Source organism: Pinus tabuliformis, chromosome 4_2 (genome assembly GCF_031772625.1).
Source record: "Pinus tabuliformis cultivar Carrire ecotype Pingquan chromosome 4_2, CPIR1, whole genome shotgun sequence".
Taxonomy (NCBI): domain Eukaryota; kingdom Viridiplantae; phylum Streptophyta; class Pinopsida; order Pinales; family Pinaceae; genus Pinus; species Pinus tabuliformis.
Window position 1 is genome coordinate 1,059,702,349 of NC_142304.1, and position 26,672 is coordinate 1,059,729,020.

The 26,672-nt window shown below is 40.1% G+C and overlaps 1 protein-coding gene across 1 annotated transcript in view; it reads left to right on the forward strand.

Moving 5' to 3' along the window:
• The first annotated feature begins 6,799 nt into the window (after window positions 1-6,799).
• Window positions 6,800-26,672, forward strand: part of LOC149173252 (uncharacterized) — a 61,680-nt gene continuing 41,807 nt past the window's right edge. Inside the window, exon 1 of the mRNA XM_089424549.1 lies at window positions 6,800-7,391. Within this exon, the coding sequence (XP_089280675.1) occupies window positions 7,235-7,391 (157 nt within the window). The 5' untranslated portion in view covers window positions 6,800-7,234. The remainder of the gene's footprint in view (window positions 7,392-26,672) is intronic.

The following is a 26,672-nucleotide window of genomic DNA, read 5'->3' on the forward strand; positions in this document are numbered from 1 at the left end:
ATGTGTTTTAGTCTCTTCTGAAGAAGGAACATTCTGGTGCCCTGAATGTTCAAATCTTCTGACCACCATTTGGCAATGTTGCTGGTAAAATCTGGATGGGAAAGCTAGATATTTTCAAAACGAAAGGGTCTATTCCGGGGAGTACCTATACTCTACACCTCCAGATGAATCGGCTAGTGGTCTGAGCCTCCAAAGGGTAGAATTCTTGCTGATATTTCCTTATCATTGAGCATAAGGTCTTCTGATATTATAAATCTGTCTAATTTGGAAGCCACCTGAGATTCTCCTCCTCTTTTGTTGTTCCAAGTAAATATGCCATTACTAGTTACCATATCCACTAACTTCATACTATCTGTAAAAGTTTGAAACTTCAGAGATTCTTTACTAAGAACTCTGGTTCCACCTTTTTTCTCCGAGAGCGATTTAATCATATTGAAATCCCCTCCCAGAATCCATGGCATGCCTGAATACGCATCTCTGAGTTCCTCCAGAGAATCGAGAAATTTGAGTTTACCCTCCATTCTTTGGGGACCATACACATTTGTGACCAGGTAGGTTTCCTTATCTCCTACAGGCTATATGACCACTGAAAGGTATTCTCTAGATGCCTCAACATCTAAAATGTCTATTTTATTTGGATTCCAAAGGGTGAGAATACCTCCTGCTGTATTCCCCGCTTTGACTTCTAGAAACTCATAACAATTGAGCCATTTACTATGAATCTCTTTTAGTTTTTGAATGGAACATTTAGTTTCCTGGATGAAGATCACATCCAGAGCTATTTGTTTCATTATATTACTAATCAGTCTTTGTTTTCTTTTACTACCCAGACCTCTAATATTCCAAGAAATAAACTTCATTATTAAAGATTGGTAAAGGAGTAGCTAGTTAGGTCTTCCATCTTACCTGAGTCTATCATTAGCTTCCCACATTCCATCAATAGTTCGTTCTATTTTTTCCTGCCTCTTTTTTTTCCTGGGTTTCTTGGTGCTAATCCTGGTGTGGATTTCACTGTTTTTACCCCTTCGCTGCTCTGCTTTTCCTTGTTACTTTTCCTCTCCGACCCTTTGTTTTGTGTTTTCCATATATATAGTTGTTGGACTCTTCTGAACTCCTCTGGACGTAAGGAGTTAATCCCTTCTTTAGTTCCTTGAATCAAGAAATCCTCCAGATCTAGATTCTCTGTCTCAAGAATCGCCTGAAGTTCTTGGTCCTCCGTTTCCATCTCACTTTGGGTCATCTCATGATCCATTTCTGTTTCAGCATCACTCACCAACATTTCTGTCTGCATATTTTTATCTGGTAGTTGTTCCTTGTCCTCTTCTTTCCCTGCCTCCATTAAACCTTCTCCCTTCATCTAGTCTACTGTGGGTTTCCCTTCTTCCTCTTCCAGGATTTGGAACCTATTTTGACTGTCTTGTTGCCCTTCAGATTTTCGTGTCTTTGACCCCCTCTTGCTTCCTTTTCCTTTGTTTGTCACTTTGTGAAAGCTTTCAGAGTCTTTCATTGCGTTAGTTTTACTCTTATTCTCTAGTTTAGTGAGAGGGCAATCCCTGAATAGGTGACCATGCTCATGGAATTTGTGACATCTGAATGGAATATGTTCGTAATCAACAGTTTGAACCCATTCTTCATCAAAAACTTCCAATATTACCTCATCTGGTAGAGCTCCTGAGAGATCCATCTCCACACATATTCTAGCAAATGAAGTATACTTTCCCCTTCTAGTGGCTTCAGAAGCTTTGACAAATCGTCCTAACTTGTTTCCTATGGCTGTTAAGGACTCTGTTTGCCAATAATCAAGCGAAAGAGAATAGAGCCTTACCCAAACTAGGACCGAAGTGAATGTTTCATGTTTTGGGACAAAATTCATGATCCAAGGTCTCATATAGAGACCTGTTGCAGCATAGAAGTAGGGCCCACCTTCAAAAACTCTATCCTTATCTTCGATGTTTGCGAATACCACAGTAAAGAAACCCTTTGATCCTAGGTGTAGGTCAATGCTTCCTTTTGGTTTCCAGTGATATCTTATCCACATTTGTAAGGCTTTTTCAGTGGGCCATAAACCCATGAATTTGCAAATGATTGCATAGGTTTGCATATGGTCCCTGTGCGCTTGTAGAGCAGGCTCATTTAAAACAACTCTGGGAGTCACAGCAGCTTTGGGCTTACATGGGCCCATTTGTGCTTTGTTTTTTGTACCCTGTTCCTTGTCTTCTTCTTCATTTTCTTTGGTTATATTATTCTCTTTTGACTTTTGTCCATCTTGTTCCTCTTCCCTGTTCCTATTCCTTCCCTCTGAAGGCCCTCTATCATATTCCATAGGTTTTTTCCCTTGATGGTCACAACCTGTTTGAAGGAGGGAGTGGAGCTCCCTCCTTTGCGCTCTTCCATGGCGAGCCGCCTCTGCAACAACCCAAAACCCTAGATGTTTCGTGCTCTGTCGCTCCAACCTCTCAGTTTTTCCCAATTTATTTCTATTTATCTCAAACATAATTGGTTGAAATGTCTCCCCTCTTATTGTGTATTGATGGAAAGAATCGACTTTGTGTATTCTATTATTAAATTACTATGTACTATATCACTAATTACTATGTACACAAAATATAAATAATTTGAAAATAACATTATATATTAATTACCATGTACCATAAACACAAATGGTTTGTAATTAAATTCAAAAAATTTCTTTTTTCATTGGTGTAAAGCATTGAATAGACAATTTTTATGGATTTTATTTTTTAATTTACAAAATACTAATTTAAAAAATATAAATTTGAAAAAAATATGTAAAAATAACGTGTACAATTTGTAAAACTCTTATTATATCAATATATACTCTAATGACATGACATGTGTACTATAATATGAACATTATATAAAAAAAAATTGCCTCATTCAATATTAAATAAATAATTATTAACTTATTATCATTCTCTTCAATGTCAATTATATATATATATATATATATATATATATATTATGACTCATTTTACAATTTTATTATTGTTTGGAGTACATACAACACATCATGACATTAAAATATTTTATTAAATTAAGCGGCAGTGAATGCTAGCTATGCGGCCTTGTTATTTATCATAAGAATTAAAATCCGAGTTAAACACATACACATTTAAAAAAACATGAAACAAGGATTTTAACCATGACGATTCACCCCACTTTAACATGGATATTCTTAACTTGTAAATAGGTTTTGTTACAATACCATGACTTACTAATGCCACACTAAAAAAACGCATCACTCATTTTCATATGACATTTTTTAATTAATCAATTTAATTAAAAGGGTAGAAAGAACATAACTACTTTTGAGATAATTCTCAACTTTTGATTTGGGACTACTACTAAGAACATTCTAGAATATTATGTGAAGGTTAAATCCCTTACCATCCACCTAATAACTATCGTTAATTAAATTAAAATTTTGGAAGTCCTATTCCCATTTGAGGAATTTTGAAGTTTAAAATTGGCCCCATAAGGAAACATTAAAATAATAGTAAAAAGAATAAAATAAGAGTTATAAATTTTTAAAGAAAAAGAAAAAGAAACTATTTTTTTTTATTGTATTTTTTACTTATTTCCTTATAGATTTATTAAAATTTCAAGTGTGGGCACTTGTTGGAAAAAATATAATTCTACATCCAACAAGTGTCCACACATTAAATTTGAGTAAATTTGTAGAGATAATTCAAAAAAATGATTTAAAAATGTAGTTTTCTTCTTTTTTCTTCAAAAATACTTACCCCTAAGGATGACATCAACATCTTAAATCCTATTGGTTCTTTTAAAGTTAATTTTGTTAGTACATTTTTCATTTTGAGGCCCATTTTTTATATTGAAATTCCCTTAATGAAAATATACTCACCTATCGACATTATTACTACATAGGCTAGCACACCAATAATGGAGAAAATTGTTGTAACTTCCATTTCAGTGTTCAATTTGAGAGCTATAGGTTAGATTGAATCTGAGCAGAGTGAGGAAGCATAGTGGTTAAATTTGATATGTATTCATTTCTTTTTCTTTCTTTAATTGTTAAATATTTATTCCTTTTTCTTTACTTAATTGTCAAATACAACTAATTAAAAAAAATCAATTAATTTTTAAAAATGTCAACTTGATGGATGAGCTGAATATATATATATATATATATATATATATATAGAGAGAGAGAGAGAGAGAGAGAGAGAGAGAGAGAGAGAGACTATATCATCATTTATTGGGTTTTTGAGCATGTTGTGTGTTGGCAAAAGATCATCTCCATTCCATGATTTGCAATGCGGCATGTCCATCATGCAAATCGTAATTTACATTTGTCTTCAATGCAATTAACGTTCCTTGAATTCACAAGATCCTATGATTGAAATTTATATAGTCTATAGTCCCTATCTCCATCACATCTACAATCCCACAGGCTAAAACTAAACATTTAGAAGAAAAGATCAGGATTTGATAGAATTATCTAGTGCCCACAAGCAATTGTGCAAATTTATTTTCAAATTGAAAAAGATAAGGCTTATTAATATTTGATATAAAATTGCAATTGCAATTGGCATTTTTGATCTTTTTTGAAGTGGGCATTGTGATTCTTTTGTTGTTTGAACATACATTTTTACAATATGATGGTTTTGGAAAATGTGATTGTAGATTGACTTTGTATTCACAATAAATGCTCTTTACAAAAAATTAACAAAATCACATATAATATTTAAATGACAAGCAAAATTAAATATAAAAGGTGAAGCAAAAGGCAATTAAAAATTTACATGAGGGGTAAGACTGCATGTCAAAATTAATACTCTAATGGAGCGAATAACCCAACAAGTGAGTAGTATGCAAGCTTAGGGGAGTGAATACCAGTGCCCTTACATGCCTAATGATCAATGAACGATACATAGCACTGATTATTGATAAACTTTGAAACTCAACTTGGGTTGGTAACTCTATTGAACAACTTATATTTCTCCATCCTTGATATCATCTAGGCCCTAATTTAATAGTATAGTGTAGCCATTTGTTGTGGCCAAGAGAGTAGGCTTGAGAGGCGGATAATATACAATGTATGGCTTTAATTATAACACAAAATTCACTCAATACATTAGAGTGTAACAAATAATTAGAACATTGTAATTATATAGGGTTTCAACACAAGGAACAATGTAAATGATTTTGGAGAAACAAAAAATAAAAACTCTTAACATTGAATGGATATGGTTAGTTTTTATTTCTTAGCAATTGTATAGTTATATTCAATTTGGATATTTGGAACATTTACATTCTCATCGAGTGTTTTTTAGTGTTTCTTCTCTTCTCTACCAAATAATTCCTTGTTTTGTCTTAGTTATAGATAAACATAATGGGTTCTACTAGGTCAACATGCAGGCTAGTTGTCCCACCTCTTTAGTTTCCCCAAACTTTAACATTTCTATTCTCTTTATTCTTTCTCAGGCAACATTCCAATAAATGGTTCTGTCTCCCTCTCTCATTAATATTTCTCAATTTTTACTTTGACAACATGACATTATGTGGAGGTGTGGTAGTTGGTTGATCAAGTATGGGGCCCTTCATATTGTCAACCATAAATCCTACCTCATCATTAACTTTTATAGACATGAACTTTGCCAAGAGTTCATGAATGGTTAACACTTTGTATTCATCCTAGCCATAACCCATTTAATGTTTTAGCGTGTATTTGATTGAGATCAATCACCCTGAGGACTATGTATGCCAAACCAACAACTTGATGCATCCTAATATCTTCATTAAGCACCAAACTTACTTTTGCTTCATTAGTTTAATGCATTGGTACCTTACACCCCCTAGTTTACTAATGCAAGTTCTTTCCTCTTCACTCTAGCTTCTTCTTTCTCTAAACCATAAAATTTGTGCCCAATTAGGTTATTGCATTCCTTGCTTGTAAATTCTCTAAGCCAAAAGGACATCTCTTTGGTGGCTCCCCCTCCAATAAGCAATCAAATTAGTTCACAGAGTTCACAAAGGATATTTCCTCTGGATATAAAGCCCCTTAATCACCAACTTTAAACCCAATGTTGAGTGAGGGAGATGGAGCATGAAATTTTGTGCTTGCAAGTCCATTAAGCTCAATCCTATGGACTATCAAATCATTTTCTTATTTAGACAATACTTTAAAAATCCTTAGATTAAATCTATCCACCTAACAAATCTATTCTTAATAATAGTACTTATCTCGTTGTTGATTTAATCATTCTATATATTAAAATTTATTTTTCCAAATTTAAAACCCACTTAACCTTGAACATCATCTTTAACTTCAAAAAATAAATAAAAAAATTAATTAACGAAAATAGAGCATCCCTACTTGGGGGTCTTTTTAAATAATGTAAGAGCTCTTTGTCTCTTTAAATTTAAAACTTAGAAAAAAATGATATGTTAATATAATAATAATGACTTGCATTCACATTCCATAAAAATAAAATTGATGAAATATGAGCACTTAACTTAAAATTAATTTTAAGTAAAGTATACTTTATTATAATAATCTAAAGATATAGAATAAACGTAAATTAAAATGGTTTTTCTCCCTCTTTATATTTTATTAATAACTTAAAAACCAAAATTTCATCACAACAATTTTTTAATCAATAACATTCGTTTAATTATGACGTGATCCACAGTTCCTCAACCCACTCGAATATCAAAACTGCAATCTAATTAATGGCTTTTCAAATTGTAATTTCTTTTTGGCTGGTTTATGACAAATTATTTGTCATATACCTTAATATATTTGGCAATATGCCTACAATGCGTATATTCTTGAATGTCTATCCAGAGATTGTGTAGTCACAAATGTGACTGGCAACTACCATTCAAACTTGTAAACATTAGTATTACAATCTGAGCGGAACTCCGATCATTCCAACTCCTCAAGAAAATAATTTAAAATTCTAGATTGATCCATTAATGATTCCAAACCATATCCTCATAGCTCCGCACCGTCATATTCCCCAAACTAGCAGCACAGAGAATTTTGATTGTAATCATAGGGTGTGCGGTTGACCAAAAACTCAGCACAAGAGTTTAGCATTGTTTTCATCCCATTTCTCAATTTGTTATCATTGCTCTTTCATCAACTAAATTCATCTATATCTGAAACTATCCATACAAATACAGGTGGTATCATAGATTTTTTTGGCAGAGATATTGGTTTTCACAGACAGGAGCAGAAGCAAAGATGTGTTTGGGATGTGGATGTTGTGGGCTATGTACACTGGCAGGGACACTCACACGAAGATCAGCTCGCCTTGCTTATTGTGGGTTCTTTGCATTTTCACTCATAATTGCATGGATTCTGAGGGAGGTTGCTGCTCCTCTCTTGGAGAAAATCCCGTGTAAGTTCTTCTTCTCATCCCCAAACTTCACCATACAAAGATTTATAACTGAAACTCCCCATCTGGTTTCTTCGATTTAGGCAATTCATTATGTTTTCTGCATAAAATGTCTTGTAAATCTACAAACGGCCTTCTCAATTTCGTATTGTTTTGAGATGATTATCCATTGTTGTTGGGTTATTATATTTAACATCTGACAATTGTTTCACAGACAGCTGTAAAGGATTTTGTTTTTGCTCTGTGCATTGCTTTGAACTGTAAATTTACGCAGCATAGTATCTATTGGTATTCCACACACCATATTCATCGATATGTAGGAACTTGGAAGCTATGTGTTCATTAGTGTATTGGAAACCCTATATAACAGGCACACATAGATCTTAGATTAACTGCCAACTATTTCCCCTGCTGTTTATTGTGCTTGCACAGAGGCTGAGTTAGAAGCGTTTTTTTCTGTTTTTTTTTTTGGTTCTGCTCCAAGTTAGTGCAAATTGATAAATCTGCAAATGGTGGTTGGACCTGAACCTCAGTCCCCAATGGCTCTGTGTTTTTTGTTTTGTTTTGATTTTGAGCTGGCAAAACTTGGGATTCGAATGGCAATTCATGGTACATGCTGATTAGGCACCCATGTTCTACTGTGGCTTGATGTTGGAAGTAATGGAGAAAGCTAAACTTAGATTATTGTTATGATGATGATAGGTTTGAGACTCTAATCTTAGACCTCATATCCTAATATCTAGGGAGTGGTTGAAACCATCCGGTTAGTGTGAAATCCTATATATTTGAGGCTCATCTGATTCAATGTAAGCGGGCTTGTGTGAGTGTTTGTATCAGAGCTACAAGACGAAGGAACTTGTACGCTGAGTGAAGAATCTGCCCGGCGCGCCTGAGTCAAAAGCGTCGCGTGGTTTGGGCACGAAATAGCGCCGATTCGCGTGTGTCAGCGAGAAAATCGTGCCGATTCACTGGAAAAACTTGCGCGGTTTTTTATTTTGCAGATCGGCGCGAGGGCTTGGCGTAAAATCACGCCAACCTTGCTGCGTGGTGGGCTGTCGTCTGCATGGGATCAGAGGCCTGTGTGATGTTTATTAAGTATTAAGAGAGGTCGACTCCTTGAAGGTGTATTGTGTAATCTTTTTTGTCGAGAGCGAAAGCCTCTCCCTGGCGTGTTGGAGCGCATATTTAGCGCAACACATAAACACATATTTTCAACCTAAATTTCACGCTGGTTGACTTTCTTCATTAAGTGGATGGTTTAGATTTGCTTTGTAGATCTGCAAAGATTGGTTAATTTTTTTTTATTTGGATGTGCCTGACGCACTGTCTGTTGGCTGGCTACCGAAACCTGTTGGCGCTCATTTTTTTTCCACATGACGGCTTGGCAACCAGAGTGGTCGCGTTAGTTTATTTTTTTTCTTTAAGAAGCGGATCTATGGAGTTCACTGTACATGTGATTTGATCGGAGGTGACCGGAGCAGCAGAGACATTTGACTGCCTTGCAGTGGCATCCATGTTGTGTGCTGTTGCACCGTAAGCCGCAACAGATTGCACTGTCGAGTCAAGGGTTGTGTAGATCAAGCTGAATAATAGACTTGCGTGGGCACAATTGGCCTGTGTAGGCAGAATGTGCACCTGTTTGAGTGGTGAGATCGAGTTTTATGGATTTGGAGCCGATCTGACATAGGCACAGAGGAGATCGTGATTGAGGCGTGTAAAGCAGATTCCCAGTGAAGTCGGTGAAGCAAGAAAGCTGCGTGGAGGCAGCGTGTTGTTCAGGCGTGTTCCAGAGCTTGTGACAGCTACATGGTTGCGCTGCTCTTAAGGTGAACAGAAACCATTTCCTGTTTCAAACAACAATTGAGTTCAGAAGAAAAGAATGAAAATAGTAATAGCCTTCACAAATTCAAAATCTGAAATGTGAAAGTTCTTGCTGATTTGAACCCATCTTCAGAAATATGTGTTATCTGAAATTGCTAATTACATACATCAGAATTAGATATTGATAGTGTTTCTAGCTTGTGAGAGGTCGTTTTGTTGCTCGTCGCCAGAGCCGAGGGCACTGAGACCTGCGTGGCATATAAGCCACAGTCTACAAGGTTCTACAGTTGAAGAGCTACCAAAGGGAGAAGTTTCCCGCCTGCGTGGTAATGGGGTTGTTGGAGCTCGTTAGAGGACCGTGTGGAGTCGAAAAGAAATCTCGAAGCAAGATAAAGCGAGATAAGCTGGACTTTAACAACATGTCTATATTTTTAGATATTTTTTATTCTGATGATGATGATTTTCTCATGTGGGCATTTGGAGGCATTAGCATGAGTAGTATGTTCAAGTCAAAAGAAATTTCAGAAAAACAATGTGGTTCTGTTGATGACCACGAGAATCAAGAGGCACAGTCTGTTGTGCAAGATCCTGAGATTGAAGACACACAAGCTGATCTTCAGGAAGGGTGTAAAGAGGAACAAAGTGTTGAAGATCAATTGGACGAGCCACATGAAGCTGATTGCAAAGACGTGGCAGAAGAAGACAAAGCTGGAGAGAATTTAAATTGTGATGATCTCATTAATATTTCTGTGTGTGCAGACGTTACATCAATGAATGATGAAGACATCATAGCTGACGTTTAGATGGTTGACACCGGAAACAGTGAGAGGGAAAATTCTCCTATCCAACCTGTCATAATCTTGAGAAGGGCGAGAATAAGAATTCAAGCTTTCCATCACTGGGGAAGAAATGAGGTGAAGATACATCACTACCTCATGGCGAGGAAAGTGAAGATGAAGCCTCGACTCAAGATGAACAAGCATGGACTCACAAGCAAAAAGACCAAAATGAAAACCTTTGTTACCAAGTTTTTTCATGTTTTAATTGTAAGCCTAGCTGAGACTAAACCAGCAGGCGTATGTTATTGTTCAGTACCCTTTCTCCATTAAGGGGGAGTGTTGGAAGTAATGGAGAAAGCTAAACTTAGATTATTGTTATGATGATGATAGGTTTGAGACTCTAATCTTAGACCTCATATCCTAATATCTAGGGAGTGGTTGAAACCATCCCGTTAGTGTGAAAGCCTATATATTTGAGGCTCATCTGACTCAATGTAAGCGGGCTTGTATGAGTGTTTGTACACTCTCCAGGTATCTCACTTGGAGAGCCATTTAGTTTATAGTTAATATATTCAGATTTATCACTTGAGAGGTTTGCACTGGCCACTTATGAATTTGCAGTGATCATGAGTTGCTCCTCATAACGATTTGGTCATAGTGGTCCTAGTAATCGGGGCACTTTCGAATCATCCTCCCTGAAATAGATCCAACAAAGTCATGAATGGGGGTTTTGGAGGCGTGAGGGTTAGCTGTAAAAATTTGTTAGTATGCCTTTGAATGACTTGAAAGAGAATGTAGGCCGTAGTTACCTATATGCAACAATCCATAGCTTTTGATGCAATATTGGTATTCCCTGTATCATCCATGCTTTTCTTAAGCCAAAGTATTGTATTTGACGTGCAGATCTTTTTTTCCTTTTTATTAAGGACATCCTTTATCCTTTGGGTTATTTTCAAGGTTGAATAATTTTATCCTATTTAAAAACAGAAATGAAAAGGATGCAAGTTAACTATAATGAATATTGTTGACATTGACATCGTGTTGGCAAAAATATCGCTGAGGGTTCAGAAAAACAAAATATTTTAACTATCGGGAAAATATCGTAATATATTGCAAAATATCAACAAAATTCATTTTTTCAATTCCTTTGACATCTCAAGCAACAACAACATCAAATAAATGCATTGACACATAAATATGAAAATAGAACTAATATATCAGTTGTATAAGATGTCTAGTGCTACAGTACACATCAACATTGAATCATGTCCTGAGTCTTGATTCAGCATCAAAATATCAACAAAAAATATAATAAATATATCTCATTATCATGAGTCATCTACAATAAAATTAGATTCATAGACTAATGATTTCCTCTGCCCTTTTTATGGGCAAAGGTAATGGATCTAGAAATGGCTTTCCTCTAGAGGAAGAAAGCGTTGGAGTTGGGATTAGACTCTTTTGTCCTTTAGAAGAAGTAGCAAGAGGTAGACTTTGAGGTCCTCTATTGGCACTATTGTGAAGTTCAATTCATTTTGCTAGAGTCCTTGAAGTTGAAGGTGATGGTGTTGGCTCACTCTCCTTCTCAATAGCCACCTCTTCTCCCTCCGTCTCTACCTCTCTTTACCCTATTACCTCTTCCTTTAACCAATTAGAGACCGATTCCATGATAGGCCTTTGGTCTCAACTCTCCATGCAACAATGGTGTCAATCACATCCAACATGATGACATCCATGTTAAGTGTGTTTTGAAGTTGCCTTAGCCACAATCGAAGATTGTAGTAAATATAGACTATGTCATTAAGATGCTGGGATTCCAGCTTGTGTGAGAGTCATGTTGCACCTATTTTGTCACAAGTCTTAAGGAAGCAATGTACAATTTTTTCTTCAACAATCAGAATCATCAGCCAACTACTTGTCATGTCATTGTAAACCCAATTTCTGCAAATTGTAATGTAAATGATGCTAGTACGATTGTTTAATTATGTAACAACCTAGGTAAGCCTTTGATTTTGGCGAGGAATTTCATCCTAGGAGTTTTTTTAACCTCACCACATTATGTGTGTTTTTAAACAAGGATAATTAGCATGGTTTTTCCTCCTGCTTAAACCCTAAAGCTAGGGTGGAATTCATTGACAGAGTCTTAGGTGAGTCTTAGTGTTATATCAAGTCTTTGTAAAAGTGGTTTGAGAATAATTTAAATTATTTGGCTAAATTATTTTATTACAGATCACTTGGTCTACTAGATCATATTGTGTCGCAGAATTGGGTAAGATATTTGAGGGTCTATATGTAAAGAGGTATTCCCTCTTTGAGGGTTGAATTTGTAATCTCTCATATACAAAATATTTTAGTGCATGGTTCTTCATACTTAGACACCATGGTTAAAATATTTGAGGGTAGACTAATAATTAATCCTCTCTCGTGTCAATTAATTAATTTTTTCTGGCAAAAATAAAATTAATCCTAAGCCAAAAAATTAATTAATTTAGAGTCAAAAAATATTTTTTGAGAAATTATTTTCACCAAGTGGAAAATGACCAAAAAAATTCGTAGGTCAGAAAGAAGTTAATTCTTGGACGTCCCCCACAAAGGCAAAAATGAAATTTTTAAGAAAAATTTAGCCCTTGGACCTTGGTGGTTAAGCCAGTTAAATTTTTGAGGAAATTAAACCAAAAAATTGATTTTTGGATTAATAAAAAATGGGTTTTATGAAAAATTCAAAAATTCCTCAAAATAAATATTTTCTACGGTGGAGATTATTAGATCATCGAGCGATTATCAACGGTTGAGATTATTTTGATGGGGATCAAGCCAATTAGCCGTTATTTTCCACTTGGAGGATTTATCTATAAATTAGAAGCCATTTGCTTCTCAAGTCATGATGAAAATTCCGGCTCTGGTCTATGTAATTTTGTAACACTGGTATTGATCGATTGATCTGTTGGGTGTTGGCAATAACACTGAGGGGGGGGTGAATCAGTATTAGTCAAATCAATAACTTTTTCTTTTCATACTCAAATTTATATACGCTACTTCAATGAAGGTAACTCGCGTGTACACGCAATTGTCTTTAAAGCAACCTCATTATATCTAGGGCTTCAATATTTCCTTCGGAGGTATGGTAGAATCTTCTATGACATATTGCAAACCCTAGAAGCATTTCAAACAAGTACAATGCATCTAACATCTTTAGATTTCACATGTTAGACTTCTACTAGGATTTAATAAAAACCCTAGATTCCATACACTAAGCTTTAACAGCCAAAACCAATCTCGGCACAATCTAAGGTTTCAACCAACTGATTTGTAAACCCTAGATTTCATCTTTGAGATACTAAGCCTTAGATGTCAACTAATAAAAAACAAGCACAACATAATCTAAGGTTTCAACGATATGACCAACTTCTACTAGGGTTTGTTGTAAACCCTAGATTCATCATCATAATCATATCCTAGAATATCAGACTTCTACTAGGGCTTAGTTACAAACCCTAGAACAATGAGCATTAAGGATACAGTTAGCACGTATACACATCTAGGATGCACAAGCATATCATAACAACATATATCAGGGGAACCCAAGACACAAATATCCAAATAGTAAAGTTAGACATATTAAAGTTAGACATATTCCAATTAGGCTAGGGTTTTGATTAGACAGACAAACATATACCTAGGGCTTCATTCCTAGGACATCATAAGGTTCTTACTTATAAACCCTACCAAACCCTAGAGATCTATGGATTCAATACATAACACAATAAACCCTAAATTTTCCAGAAACTCTAAGGGTCTAGGTGAACCAGATTTAAACAGGAACGCAACAAATTACAGATATAACCATACATATAGAGATGCAACAGAAATACTACTTCCTTTCATTACTGTAAAATACTGAAATATGCTTACAAACAGAAATGGAAATAAACTAGCTAGGGCGATGGTAGTTTATCTCTGAGAAGAGATGTGGCGGCTACATGTCTCTGAACTGTGTTACAATGAGGCTGGAAGGCCTATTTATTGTTGAGAAACAATGAAAACCCTAAACATCCAAAAACCTAACCCTAGAAGATGAAACGCCAAACTGTGGGCCCCGTTTGGGTAAATTGGTACATCAACTTCCTAGGGTCGTAACTTTGGCATACGATCTCCATTTGACGCGCACAATATCTCGTTAGAAAGATTTATCCGAGAACTACAACTTTGTGAAGAGCGACCGATGACCGATGGTGCTCCCGGTTTTCCCAAAAAACGTTGTTTAGGGCCTCAAAACAGCTCCGAAAGTTCAGGACCCGAAAAACTGCTAAAAATAGTAAATTGTGCTACAATTAAGGAAACTGAAAAGCTGAAAGAAACAATGGTGGGGGTCCAAGTGGACTTGGCGGGTGGCCACCAATATCCACCTGGATCATTCCTCCCCCCTTAGGAAGCAATGGTCCCCATTGCGTTGAGTTCCTCCATGAGATGAGGAAACTTCTGCTGAACTTGGTCCCTGGTGAGCCACTTGCCTTGGTGAAGGAGTTGGCCTGCTTTGACAACTCGATACAGTTGGATATTCTACTGGCAAGTGTGCTTGATCTGTGTGTCCATGATCCGATCAGTTGCAACTTGTTCCATGCAATCTGGATTTAACTCTATGGGTGTGAGCTGTTCTGCAATGTCGGATGTGTCTAATAATGGTGGAAAGTATGGCCAAAGGCGGTCCACATTGAACACTGGGTGCAGGCCAAGGAATGGGGGAATGCTGAGCTCAAATGCATTGTCTCCCACAACCTTGGTAATGGTGTAAGGACCATATCAGAGTGGTCTGAGTTTCCGATAGGCTCCGGTAAGGTGTTCCTTTTGCAAATGCAACCAGACTTTGTTGCCCACCTGAAACTTGTGTGGCACCCGATGTTGATCATGTCGCTGCTTGTACTTGGCATTTGATTTCTCCAGAATGTCGTGGACCTGCTGGCGAATATGTTGGATGTGCTCAATGAAGCTATTTGCCTTATCTGTTTCGGACTGGACATGAGCCGAATCTGCGTGAGTAGCTGCAAATGGCATGGCCACATCAATGGGACATAGTGGCTGGAATCCCAAGCCCACCTGAAAAGGGCTGTGGCCAGTCGAGCTGTGGAGAGCCCGATTGTAGCTGTGCTGAACATAGGGGAGGCTCTCATCCCATGTGCGTGGATGATTTGAGTTGTACATGCGCAGAATGTGTACGATCATCTTGTTGACAACCTCTGTCTGGCCATCAGTTTGAGGATGGAAGGCTGTGGACTTAGTGAGTTTGGTGTCCAGCATCGACCAGAGGGGACCAAAATATACTGAGGAACCTGTTGTCCCGATCTGAGATGATAGACTGTGGGATCCCAAAGTGTACCCACACTCGTTCAAAGAAGAGTTTAGTAGTGGCTTCTGCTGTGATATTCTTCTTGCAGGCTGCCATAATGGCCATCTTCGGGAACCTGTCGACGACCACAAAAACATAGTCGTTTCCATGCTTAGTAGAAGGAAGGCCCGACATGTAATCCATGGAGATGGATTCCCAAGGTCGACTAGGGGTAGGCAGCGGGGTATAGAGGCCTTGCTTCTTGATGGTCGGTTTGGCAATGGCGCAGGCAGTGCATGATCTGATGTACTTCCTGACATCCTGTCGAAGATTTGGCCAATAGAAATACTTCTGCAGCACTGCCACCGTTTTCTCGACCTCGAAATGCCCAACAGCCCAACTGTAGTGTGCTTCCCAAATCATCTTGGCACGCTTGCTTGAAGGAACACAAAGGTGTCCTAGGTGGCATAATAGGGTATCCTAGAGGTGAAAATCTGGAACATGCTGACCCTCCAAGAGTGTCTGGTATGCATCGCCAAATTCTGGGTCGCTTTTGTAGAGAAGTGGCCAATCAGAAGTCTCGTGCCCACAAGAGTTGAGCACGGTGGTAAACGCCATGATCGGTGGTCGACTGAGGCAATCTGCAACGTTATTGGTGCTGCCCTTCTTATACCTGATATTCAAAAGGAACTGTTGCAGGTATGGGGACCACTTTTAATGGTGATCATTCTGCAATTTCCCTTGGGTCTGTATGAACTGCACGGATCGATGGTCTGTGTGGATGACCGTTTCCTTCCCCAAAATGTAATGCTTCCATTGTCGGCAGACCTGCACAATGGAATACATCTCTTTGTCATAAGTGGGATACTTCCGGACTGTGTCTGAAAGTGTCTCACTGTGATATGCCATTAGATGCCTGTGTTGAGTAAGGATTGCCCCAATAACATAGTATTGGTGCCGAGTAGAGGCGATCTTTCAACTCTGTTAATGCCTTCTGTTGAGATTCAGACCAAAACAGCTCCGAAAGTTCAGGACCCGAAAAACTGCTAAAAATAGTAAATTGTGCTACAATTAAGGAAACTGAAAAGCTGAAAGAAACAATGGTGGGGGTCCAAGTGGACTTGGCGGGTGGCCACCAATATCCACCTGGATCATTCCTCCCCCCTTAGGAAGCAATGGTCCCCATTGCGTTGAGTTCCTCCATGAGATGAGGAAACTTCTGCTGAACTTGGTCCCTGGTGAGCCACTTGCCTTGGTGAAGGAGTTGGCCTGCTTTGACAACTCGATACAGTTGGATATTCTACTGGCAAGTGTGCTTGATCTGTGTGTCCATGATCCGATCAGTTGCAACTTGTTCCATGCAATCTGGATTTAACTCTATGGGTGTGAGCTGTTCTGCAATGTCGGATGTGTCTAATAATGGTGGAAAGTATGGCCAAAGGCGGTCCACATTGAACACTGGGTGCAGGCCAAGGAATGGGGGAATGCTGAGCTCAAATGCATTGTCTCCCACAACCTTGGTAATGGTGTAAGGACCATATCAGAGTGGTCTGAGTTTCCGATAGGCTCCGGTAAGGTGTTCCTTTTGCAAATGCAACCAGACTTTGTTGCCCACCTGAAACTTGTGTGGCACCCGATGTTGATCATGTCGCTGCTTGTACTTGGCATTTGATTTCTCCAGAATGTCGTGGACCTGCTGGCGAATATGTTGGATGTGCTCAATGAAGCTATTTGCCTTATCTGTTTCGGACTGGACATGAGCCGAATCTGCGTGAGTAGCTGCAAATGGCATGGCCACATCAATGGGACATAGTGGCTGGAATCCCAAGCCCACCTGAAAAGGGCTGTGGCCAGTCGAGCTGTGGAGAGCCCGATTGTAGCTGTGCTGAACATAGGGGAGGCTCTCATCCCATGTGCGTGGATGATTTGAGTTGTACATGCGCAGAATGTGTACGATCATCTTGTTGACAACCTCTGTCTGGCCATCAGTTTGAGGATGGAAGGCTGTGGACTTAGTGAGTTTGGTGTCCAGCATCGACCAGAGGGGACCAAAATATACTGAGGAACCTGTTGTCCCGATCTGAGATGATAGACTGTGGGATCCCAAAGTGTACCCACACTCGTTCAAAGAAGAGTTTAGCAGTGGCTTCTGCTGTGATATTCTTCTTGCAGGCTGCCATAATGGCCATCTTGGAGAACCTGTCGATGACCACAAAAACATAGTCGTTTCCATGCTTAGTAGAAGGAAGGCCCGACATGTAATCCATGGAGATGGATTCCCAAGGTCGACTAGGGGTAGGCAGCGGGGTATAGAGGCCTTGCTTCTTGATGGTCGGTTTGGCAATGGCGCAGGCAGTGCATGATCTGATGTACTTCCTGACATCCTGTCGAAGATTTGGCCAATAGAAATACTTCTGCAGCACTGCCACCGTTTTCTCGACCTCGAAATGCCCAACAGCCCAACTGTAGTGTGCTTCCCAAATCATCTTGGCACGCTTGCTTGAAGGAACACAAAGGTGTCCTAGGTGGCATAATAGGGTATCCTAGAGGTGAAAATCTGGAACATGCTGACCCTCCAAGAGTGTCTGGTATGCATCGCCAAATTCTGGGTCGCTTTTGTAGAGAAGTGGCCAATCAGAAGTCTCGTGCCCACAAGAGTTGAGCACGGTGGTAAACGCCATGATCGGTGGTCGACTGAGGCAATCTGCAACGTTATTGGTGCTGCCCTTCTTATACCTGATATTCAAAAGGAACTGTTGCAGGTATGGGGACCACTTTTAATGGTGATCATTCTGCAATTTCCCTTGGGTCTGTATGAACTGCACGGATCGATGGTCTGTGTGGATGACCGTTTCCTTCCCCAAAATGTAATGCTTCCATTGTCGGCAGACCTGCACAATGGAATACATCTCTTTGTCATAAGTGGGATACTTCCGGACTGTGTCTGAAAGTGTCTCACTGTGATATGCCATTAGATGCCTGTGTTGAGTAAGGATTGCCCCAATAACATAGTATTGGTGCCGAGTAGAGGCGATCTTTCAACTCTGTTAATGCCTTCTGTTGAGATTCAGACCAAAACAGCTCCGAAAGTTCAGGACCCGAAAAACTGCTAAAAATAGTAAATTGTGCTACAATTAAGGAAACTGAAAAGCTGAAAGAAACAATGGTGGGGGTCCAAGTGGACTTGGCGGGTGGCCACCAATATCCACCTGGATCATTCCTCCCCCCTTAGGAAGCAATGGTCCCCATTGCGTTGAGTTCCTCCATGAGATGAGGAAACTTCTGCTGAACTTGGTCCCTGGTGAGCCACTTGCCTTGGTGAAGGAGTTGGCCTGCTTTGACAACTCGATACAGTTGGATATTCTACTGGCAAGTGTGCTTGATCTGTGTGTCCATGATCCGATCAGTTGCAACTTGTTCCATGCAATCTGGATTTAACTCTATGGGTGTGAGCTGTTCTGCAATGTCGGATGTGTCTAATAATGGTGGAAAGTATGGCCAAAGGCGGTCCACATTGAACACTGGGTGCAGGCCAAGGAATGGGGGAATGCTGAGCTCAAATGCATTGTCTCCCACAACCTTGGTAATGGTGTAAGGACCATATCAGAGTGGTCTGAGTTTCCGATAGGCTCCGGTAAGGTGTTCCTTTTGCAAATGCAACCAGACTTTGTTGCCCACCTGAAACTTGTGTGGCACCCGATGTTGATCATGTCGCTGCTTGTACTTGGCATTTGATTTCTCCAGAATGTCGTGGACCTGCTGGCGAATATGTTGGATGTGCTCAATGAAGCTATTTGCCTTATCTGTTTCGGACTGGACATGAGCCGAATCTGCGTGAGTAGCTGCAAATGGCATGGCCACATCAATGGGACATAGTGGCTGGAATCCCAAGCCCACCTGAAAAGGGCTGTGGCCAGTCGAGCTGTGGAGAGCCCGATTGTAGCTGTGCTGAACATAGGGGAGGCTCTCATCCCATGTGCGTGGATGATTTGAGTTGTACATGCGCAGAATGTGTACGATCATCTTGTTGACAACCTCTGTCTGGCCATCAGTTTGAGGATGGAAGGCTGTGGACTTAGTGAGTTTGGTGTCCAGCATCGACCAGAGGGGACCAAAATATACTGAGGAACCTGTTGTCCCGATCTGAGATGATAGGCTGTGGGATCCCAAAGTGTACCCACACTCGTTCAAAGAAGAGTTTAGTAGTGGCTTCTGCTGTGATATTCTTCTTGCAGGCTGCCATAATGGCCATCTTGGGGAACCTGTCGACGACCACAAAAACATAGTCGTTTCCATGCTTAGTAGAAGGAAGGCCCGACATGTAATCCATGGAGACGGATTCCCAAGGTCGACTAGGGGTAGGCAGCGGGGTATAGAGGCCTTGCTTCTTGATGGTCGGTTTGGCAATGGCGCAGGCAGTGCATGATCTGATGTACTTCCTGACCACCTGTCGAAGATTTGGCCAATAGAAATACTTCTGCAGCACTGCCACCGTTTTCTCGACCTCGAAATGCCCAACAGCCCAACTGTAGTGTGCTTCCCAAATCATCTTGGCACGCTTGCTTGAAGGAACACAAAGGTGTCCTAGGTGGCATAATAGGGTATCCTAGAGGTGAAAATCTGGAACATGCTGACCCTCCAAGAGTGTCTGGTATGCATCGCCAAATTCTGGGTCGCTTTTGTAGAGAAGTGGCCAATCAGAAGTCTCGTGCCCACAAGAGTTGAGCACGGTGGTAAACGCCATGATCGGTGGTCGACTGAGGCAATCTGCAACGTTATTGGTGCTGCCCTTCTTATACCTGATATTCAAAAGGAACTGTTGCAGGTATGGGGACCACTTTTAATGGTGATCATTCTGCAATTTCCCTTGGGTCTGTATGAACTGCACGGATCGATGGTCTGTGTGGATGACCGTTTCCTTCCCCAAAATGTAATGCTTCCATTGTCGGCAGACCTGCACAATGGAATACATCTCTTTGTCATAAGTGGGATACTTCCGGACTGTGTCTGAAAGTGTCTCACTGTGATATGCCATTAGATGCCTGTGTTGAGTAAGGATTGCCCCAATAACATAGTATTGGTGCCGAGTAGAGGCAATCTTTCAACTCTGTTAATGCCTTCTGTTGAGATTCAGACCAAAAGAATTTTGCTTTCGCTCCTCCCTTGGTGACTTGACTCAAGGGCCAAGTGATATGAGAAAATCCCAACGCGAACCTGCGGTAGAAGTTGGCAAGACCTAGAAAGCCACAGAGCTCTGTCAGAGTGGTTGGAGGTGGCCAATCCCGAATGACTTGGATCTTGGCTGGATCCACATGCACCCCTCGCTCATCAATAATGTATCCCAGATACTGAACCTGGGTCATGCCAAAAGTGCATTTCTCCAAATTGGCACATAACTTGTGTTGCCTCAGTGTTTGGAGAACCTGACAGATGTGGTGGAGGTGCTCTTCCCAACTTTGGCTGAAGATCAGGATGTCATCCAAGTATACCACTACAAATGAGTTGGTGAATGGCCACAAGATGTCATCCATTAGCCTCATGAAGGTTGCAGGAGCATTCATCAATCCGAAAGGCATAACCACCCTTTCGAAAAGGCGCTCCTTGGCTTTGAAGGCAGTCTTCCACACATCGGAGGGTTCGATTGGTACCTGCTGATATTCTGACTTCCAATCGATCTTGCTGAAATATTTTGCCCCCTTCAGTTGGTCCGGGAGGTCATCGATCTGTGGGATCGGGTACTTATTACGGACAGTGATCTTTCAGCGCCGGATAGTCAATACAGAGTCTCCAAGTCCTATCCTTCTTCTGTACCAACACGATCGGGCTCCCATAGGGCGATGAACTCGGACGACTGTGACCTTTCTGCAGCAGCTCTTGAATCTGCTTCTTGATTTCATCATTCTCCAGAACGGAGTGCCGATAGATTGGTCCATTGGGCAACAACGCACCTGGGGTTAGATCGATGGAGTGCTTGACCTTACAGTGTAGAGGAACCCCTGCGGGGGAGGTGAAGATGTCCTCGTACTCCTCCACGACCTTGTCCATCTGTAGTTGTCGTGCGGAGGGGCCTTGTTTGTAGGTCGTGCCCACCGTCTTTTTCTTTCCTTGAGGGCGTATCATCAGGAAAACAAATTTCCCGGTTTTGGAAATGAGCTTGCTGCATTGTTTTGCAGTAACCAAAGAGATGGCGGTAGGTGGTGCTACCTTCGGTATCCTGTACAACTTATTTCCCAAAGTAACAATAACAGCACGGGGCCTTGATTCATACACAACATGTCGCTTCCACAAGTATGGTTGTCCTAATAATACATCACAAACATCAAGGGGAGTAACGTCACACAATACCTCATCCGTGAAGGGCTTGATGTTGTATGGAAGGCGACATTGCTGGCTCACGCGAAGATCCTGTCCTTGGTGAAGCCACCTGATGGTGTACGATTGTGGATGTGCTGTGGTCGGTAAGCCCAGCTGCTTCATGACCTTTGCCGAAATGAGGTTCTTTTGGCTCCCGCTGTCGACAATGAACTGTAGCGGGGAGCCCTTTACCCACATCTGGGAGTGGAAGAGACGCTCCTCCTCCTCTGGATCTTCAGGTTCCTCCTTCTGGATCTTCGTGGTGGCAATGATGGCATTGGGCTCTGCATCGATAATCTGCTTCCCTTTGTCATTCCCCTTGTCGGGTTCTGACTTAGAGTCGGAACATGCATCTGATTCTGAAACCTTTAGCTCGGCCACTAATGACTGCTTGGCCCGACACTCACTTGTGTTGTGAGTGGAGCTCTTATGGAACTCACACCACTTTCCTGTGTCCTTTTTCGGCTTCACGGCGCTGTTCTTTGCTTGCAGCTTTCGCGGGTTGTCTTGGGTCGCCCCGCCTTGGCTTTGTCCTTTGTTCTGTGGTTTGGGGGCACCTTTCCCTTGCTTCGGATTCGCAGATCCAAAGTCTCGCTTCTTCTGTTTAAACTTTTGCTCGATCTTGACGACATATCAGTATGCCGTGCCGAGTGAGGAGATGTTCAGGAATTCTATTTCTTCCTGGATGTACTTGTGTAGGCAGCCGCGGTATTTGAGTACCAAATGCTGCTCCGAATCCTTGATACCCAACTTTGTGCGAAGGGTATGGAAAATATTGGTAAAATCCGACACGTCTTGGTCCCTTCCCTGCCGCAGCGTGGTCCACTTTATGTATTGATCCTCATAGCTTCCGACAGGGTAGTACTGCTCCTTGATGGCAGTTCGGAATGAATTCCAAGTGGGTGCGGTTGAAAACAGTGAGGCCGTACTTTCATCCTTCTGCTCGCAGTAGGTTTCCCACCAGTCCTTGACGTGGGGGGCGGCTTTGAGAAGAGCGAAAGTAATCTTTTCTCGGCCGGAAAAATCATGAACAGAAAAATACCCTTCTAGCAGATTTAACCATTTATCTACGGTGTCTGCATCTATCTGACCCTCAAATATGGGAATGTCAAAGTTAACTTGTACCTTAAAGGGTGTGGCGCTTCTAGAGTAGCTGTTGGAAGTAGATGTGTCGCCCCTGGGTAGCCACTGAAGGATCTGGGCAAAGTTTTCCATCATTGTGTTCCTTTGTTGCTCGAGGGCCTCTTTGAGCAAGATTTTGATAGGATCTCCTGCCCCCTTGTCTTTCTTTTCATCCTCCATGGGAGGCTATCGGGATTTGCGAGGCTGGTCTTGCAAAGGTTCGACCAGTTCAAGCCCTAACTCCTTATATCCCGACCTCGTTGGGGACATGCAAAGAAAAATAGAGAAAGAGCAGACCACTCTGATACCACTGATCCGGATTTAAACAGGAACACAACAAATTACAGATATAACCATACATATAGAGATGCAACAGAAATAATACTTCCTTTCAGTACTGTAAAACACTGAAATATGCTTACAAACAGAAATGGAAATAAACTAGCTAGGGCGATGGTAGCTTATCTCTGAGAAGAGATGTGGCGGCTACTTGCCTCTGAATTGTGTTATAATGAGGCTGGAAGGCCTATTTATTGTTGAAAAACAATGGAAAACCCTAAACATCCAAAAACTTAACCCTAGAAGATGAAACGCCAAACTGTGGGCCCCGTTTGGGTAAATTGGTACATCAATTTCCCGGGGTCGTAACTTTGGCATACGATCTCTGTTTGACGTGCACAATATCTCGTTAGAGAGATCTATCCGAGAAATACAACTTTGGGAAGAGCAACATCGGTTCATGGACGCATGTTGCTCCCAGTTTTCCCAAAAAACGTCGTTTAGGGCCTCAAAACGGCTTCAGAAGTTCAGGACCCGGAAAACTGCAAAAAATAGTAAACTGTGCTACAATTAAGGAAACTGAAAAGTTGAAAGAAACAATGGTGGGGGTCCAAGTGGACTTGGCGGGTGGCCACCAATATCCACCTGGATCACTAGGATATCAACACATGGACATTATCATCAACCCTAAAATATTAGGGTTTCCATAATAATACCAAAACTCTAAACATGACATCATAAAAAAGAATAGTATTTCATTAGTAACCCTAAGCAGACGAGGGTTTTCACATTAGCATAGACCTACCCTTATGTTAGGGATTTACAGAGAACCTTTTTAGGGTTCCACAAGAATGATTAAATGTATAAAGAGGGTAGATTTATCTAATGGTTAATCACCCTTATCAAGAATCTTTATGATTCATAGGTCCCAGACATAACGATGTTAGTAACGTAAACTTTCAAAAGATAATGAGTGTACCTTATATGTTAAGAGAATTTTATAAGGTGTATAGTCTAAGACATAGCTGGAGATGTTCCTTTTACAGACCTTATAAGGTTTCTTTCATTGAGGTGCTCTCCTTGAATGCTTTCGTAGTTTGTTCTTTTGTGAGTTCAAAGAACCAACTTGATTTATACCTGCAACGTTTATTAACAAGTACAACTGAAATTTGCAAGCATAGTAGTATGATGACCATCTAGGATTTCTGTTATTTTTAGGAGATGTTGAATACTAATGCTTATTGAGTCAAAATCTAAATCTTATTCAAATTTTATTTTCCATAATGAATTGTCATATATCCTAGATATTATGGATTAGGAACAAAAGTATATGTACTATTTTTGTTAAAGAGAACTTTACAAATTCTAAAAATAACTAAAAAATAATTATGTGATACATACCTCGAACCTTACATACCTTAGTCTTTTGATCGTTCTTTAAGCTTGTTTCCCTTTTTCTAAAGACAGTTTATCATAAGGAGCATTGTTAGTACTTACTTGTATTTGGATAAGAGGACTTCAGGACTTCTTGAGGAGGAACAAATTCTTTACTGCTTTCATCATGATCTTTGTATCCTTCTATGGAGAAGCTGCTATAGGTTCCAAAGGATTTCTTCTCACACTGATGCAGATTGCTTTCTTGATATTTAATGACTTCTTTCTTTCTTCGATATGTTCTTAGATTCTTATCCTTTATCACAGTGATCATGTCTCCATTGGTTTTGAGGTGGTTGAACCTTGTAGTAGTGATTGTATTCCTTGTACTTTCTTCGAACCTTTTTTGTGCCTTCTTGAATTCCTGTAATATACCTTTAGATTCCTGTACCTTGAATTTGGATCATAAGGTTTGTAGTTTTGTGCAATTTAGCCCACAATCATAAGTCAATGTTTTTCTTTAGCTGCCTTCAATGTATAGATCAGGGAGTAACTGCATTTCCTTTTTGCCAATAAGGGATCTTCATAGCTCTGAAACCATGTTGAGAAATCCAATAGGGTGGCAAGTTAATTGATTTATCTTATTATGACATTATCTTGTGATGTTTCATTATTAGTTTTCTTCTTTCCATTTATCTTATTCTTATCATCAAGACTAATGCCAATCAATAAATAGAAGACGACACAAGATGTAGGCATGCAACTAGGGCAAAACCCCTACATAGGGGAAAACCTAGTCAAGAACTCTTCCTTTCTTTAGTAGATTCAATACAAAGTTGAAAGAATCAAGACCTTTCATAGCCTAGACTAAAGACTCCCTCCATCAAGTCATCCTTGTTTATCCTTCAGTTTTGAGTTTTGTGAGTAACACTTTGCAAACATAGTCTTCTCGTGCTTCAATTTTGTGGCAACCTCCTCATACTTGAGTCCTGTGGCATCCTTACCTTGCTTCAATCCTGAGGCAACTTCCTTTGGTTTCGGTCCTGTGACATTCCTTATTATGCTTCTATCATCCTTTATTTGTGTCACACTTTAGTTCTGCAATGGCATCATAACTCGGCTTCTCTTACACTTCAGTTCTGTAGTGGCATCATTAATTCGGTCCTTCATTAATCTTTATCAACAAAGATATACTTTAGTCCTTTGATCCTATGGTGGCAATATGGATATAACTCGGTTCTTCATTTCTGTGGTGGCAACATTATAACTCGGTCCTTTATAACAGAGATATTGTGGTGGCAACCCAGACTTCGGTCTTGTAACAGTCTATTCATGCTTCAGCCTTTTCATGCTTCAATCAGTAGTAGTATAGTCTTCGATCCTGTGGTGATAGCCCAGAAAAAGGTTTTACACTTCGGTTCTGTGACAGCTTGCCTTCCTCTGTGATCACCAAACTCCCTCTCTTAGATGCTCTGAACTTATTCTCTGAAATTTGTGAACCTACGTCTTTGTTCTGCTTAGCGAAGTTTACCCTCCTATTTATAGTTGTCTCCCACTGTAAAATAAGCCGACCTGTGTTTGTTTGAGAAGCCGACTTGTAGAGTATTTGTTTGGAGGCCGACCTTGCAAGGTGACTTGATGGAGGAGTCTTTTGACAAAATAAATTTGACTTTGACTTATATAAAAATCCTAAAAGCCTACAATGGAGGCTTGACCTATGACAATTGACCCAAGCATGAAACCCATGCTTTAACAAGTCAATTTAATTAATAATAATTTTTTTCTTTCTTTCTTCTGATAAATATATTTCATTATGACTTAAGTACAATTATGAAGACCGAACCTAGTTATATTCTTCAACAATGGCATCCACGTTTACTTTGATCTGGCCCTTGTGGCAAATCCATGTTGGCATTCCATTGCGGCACTAGTGTATTCGACCCTAATCGAATCTAGGCTTGCACCAATGTGCAACCCTTTGTCACCCCCAGATTCCCAGACCTCTAGATATCGACTTCAACTAATATAACCAGACAATGCGGTGTGGGCTTCGTTATAACTTTATGCACTATGCCCCCCATGCGATAAACAAAAGGAGAAATATCTAGACCTATGGACATTCGGGCTCTCATGAGATGGACAACCTTTGCCACACCTGGATGCTGTGACCCTTGATATATTGCAAAATCCGGTTAAGGGTGGATCTAGCTTATACAAGGGTGTGGTTCTTGC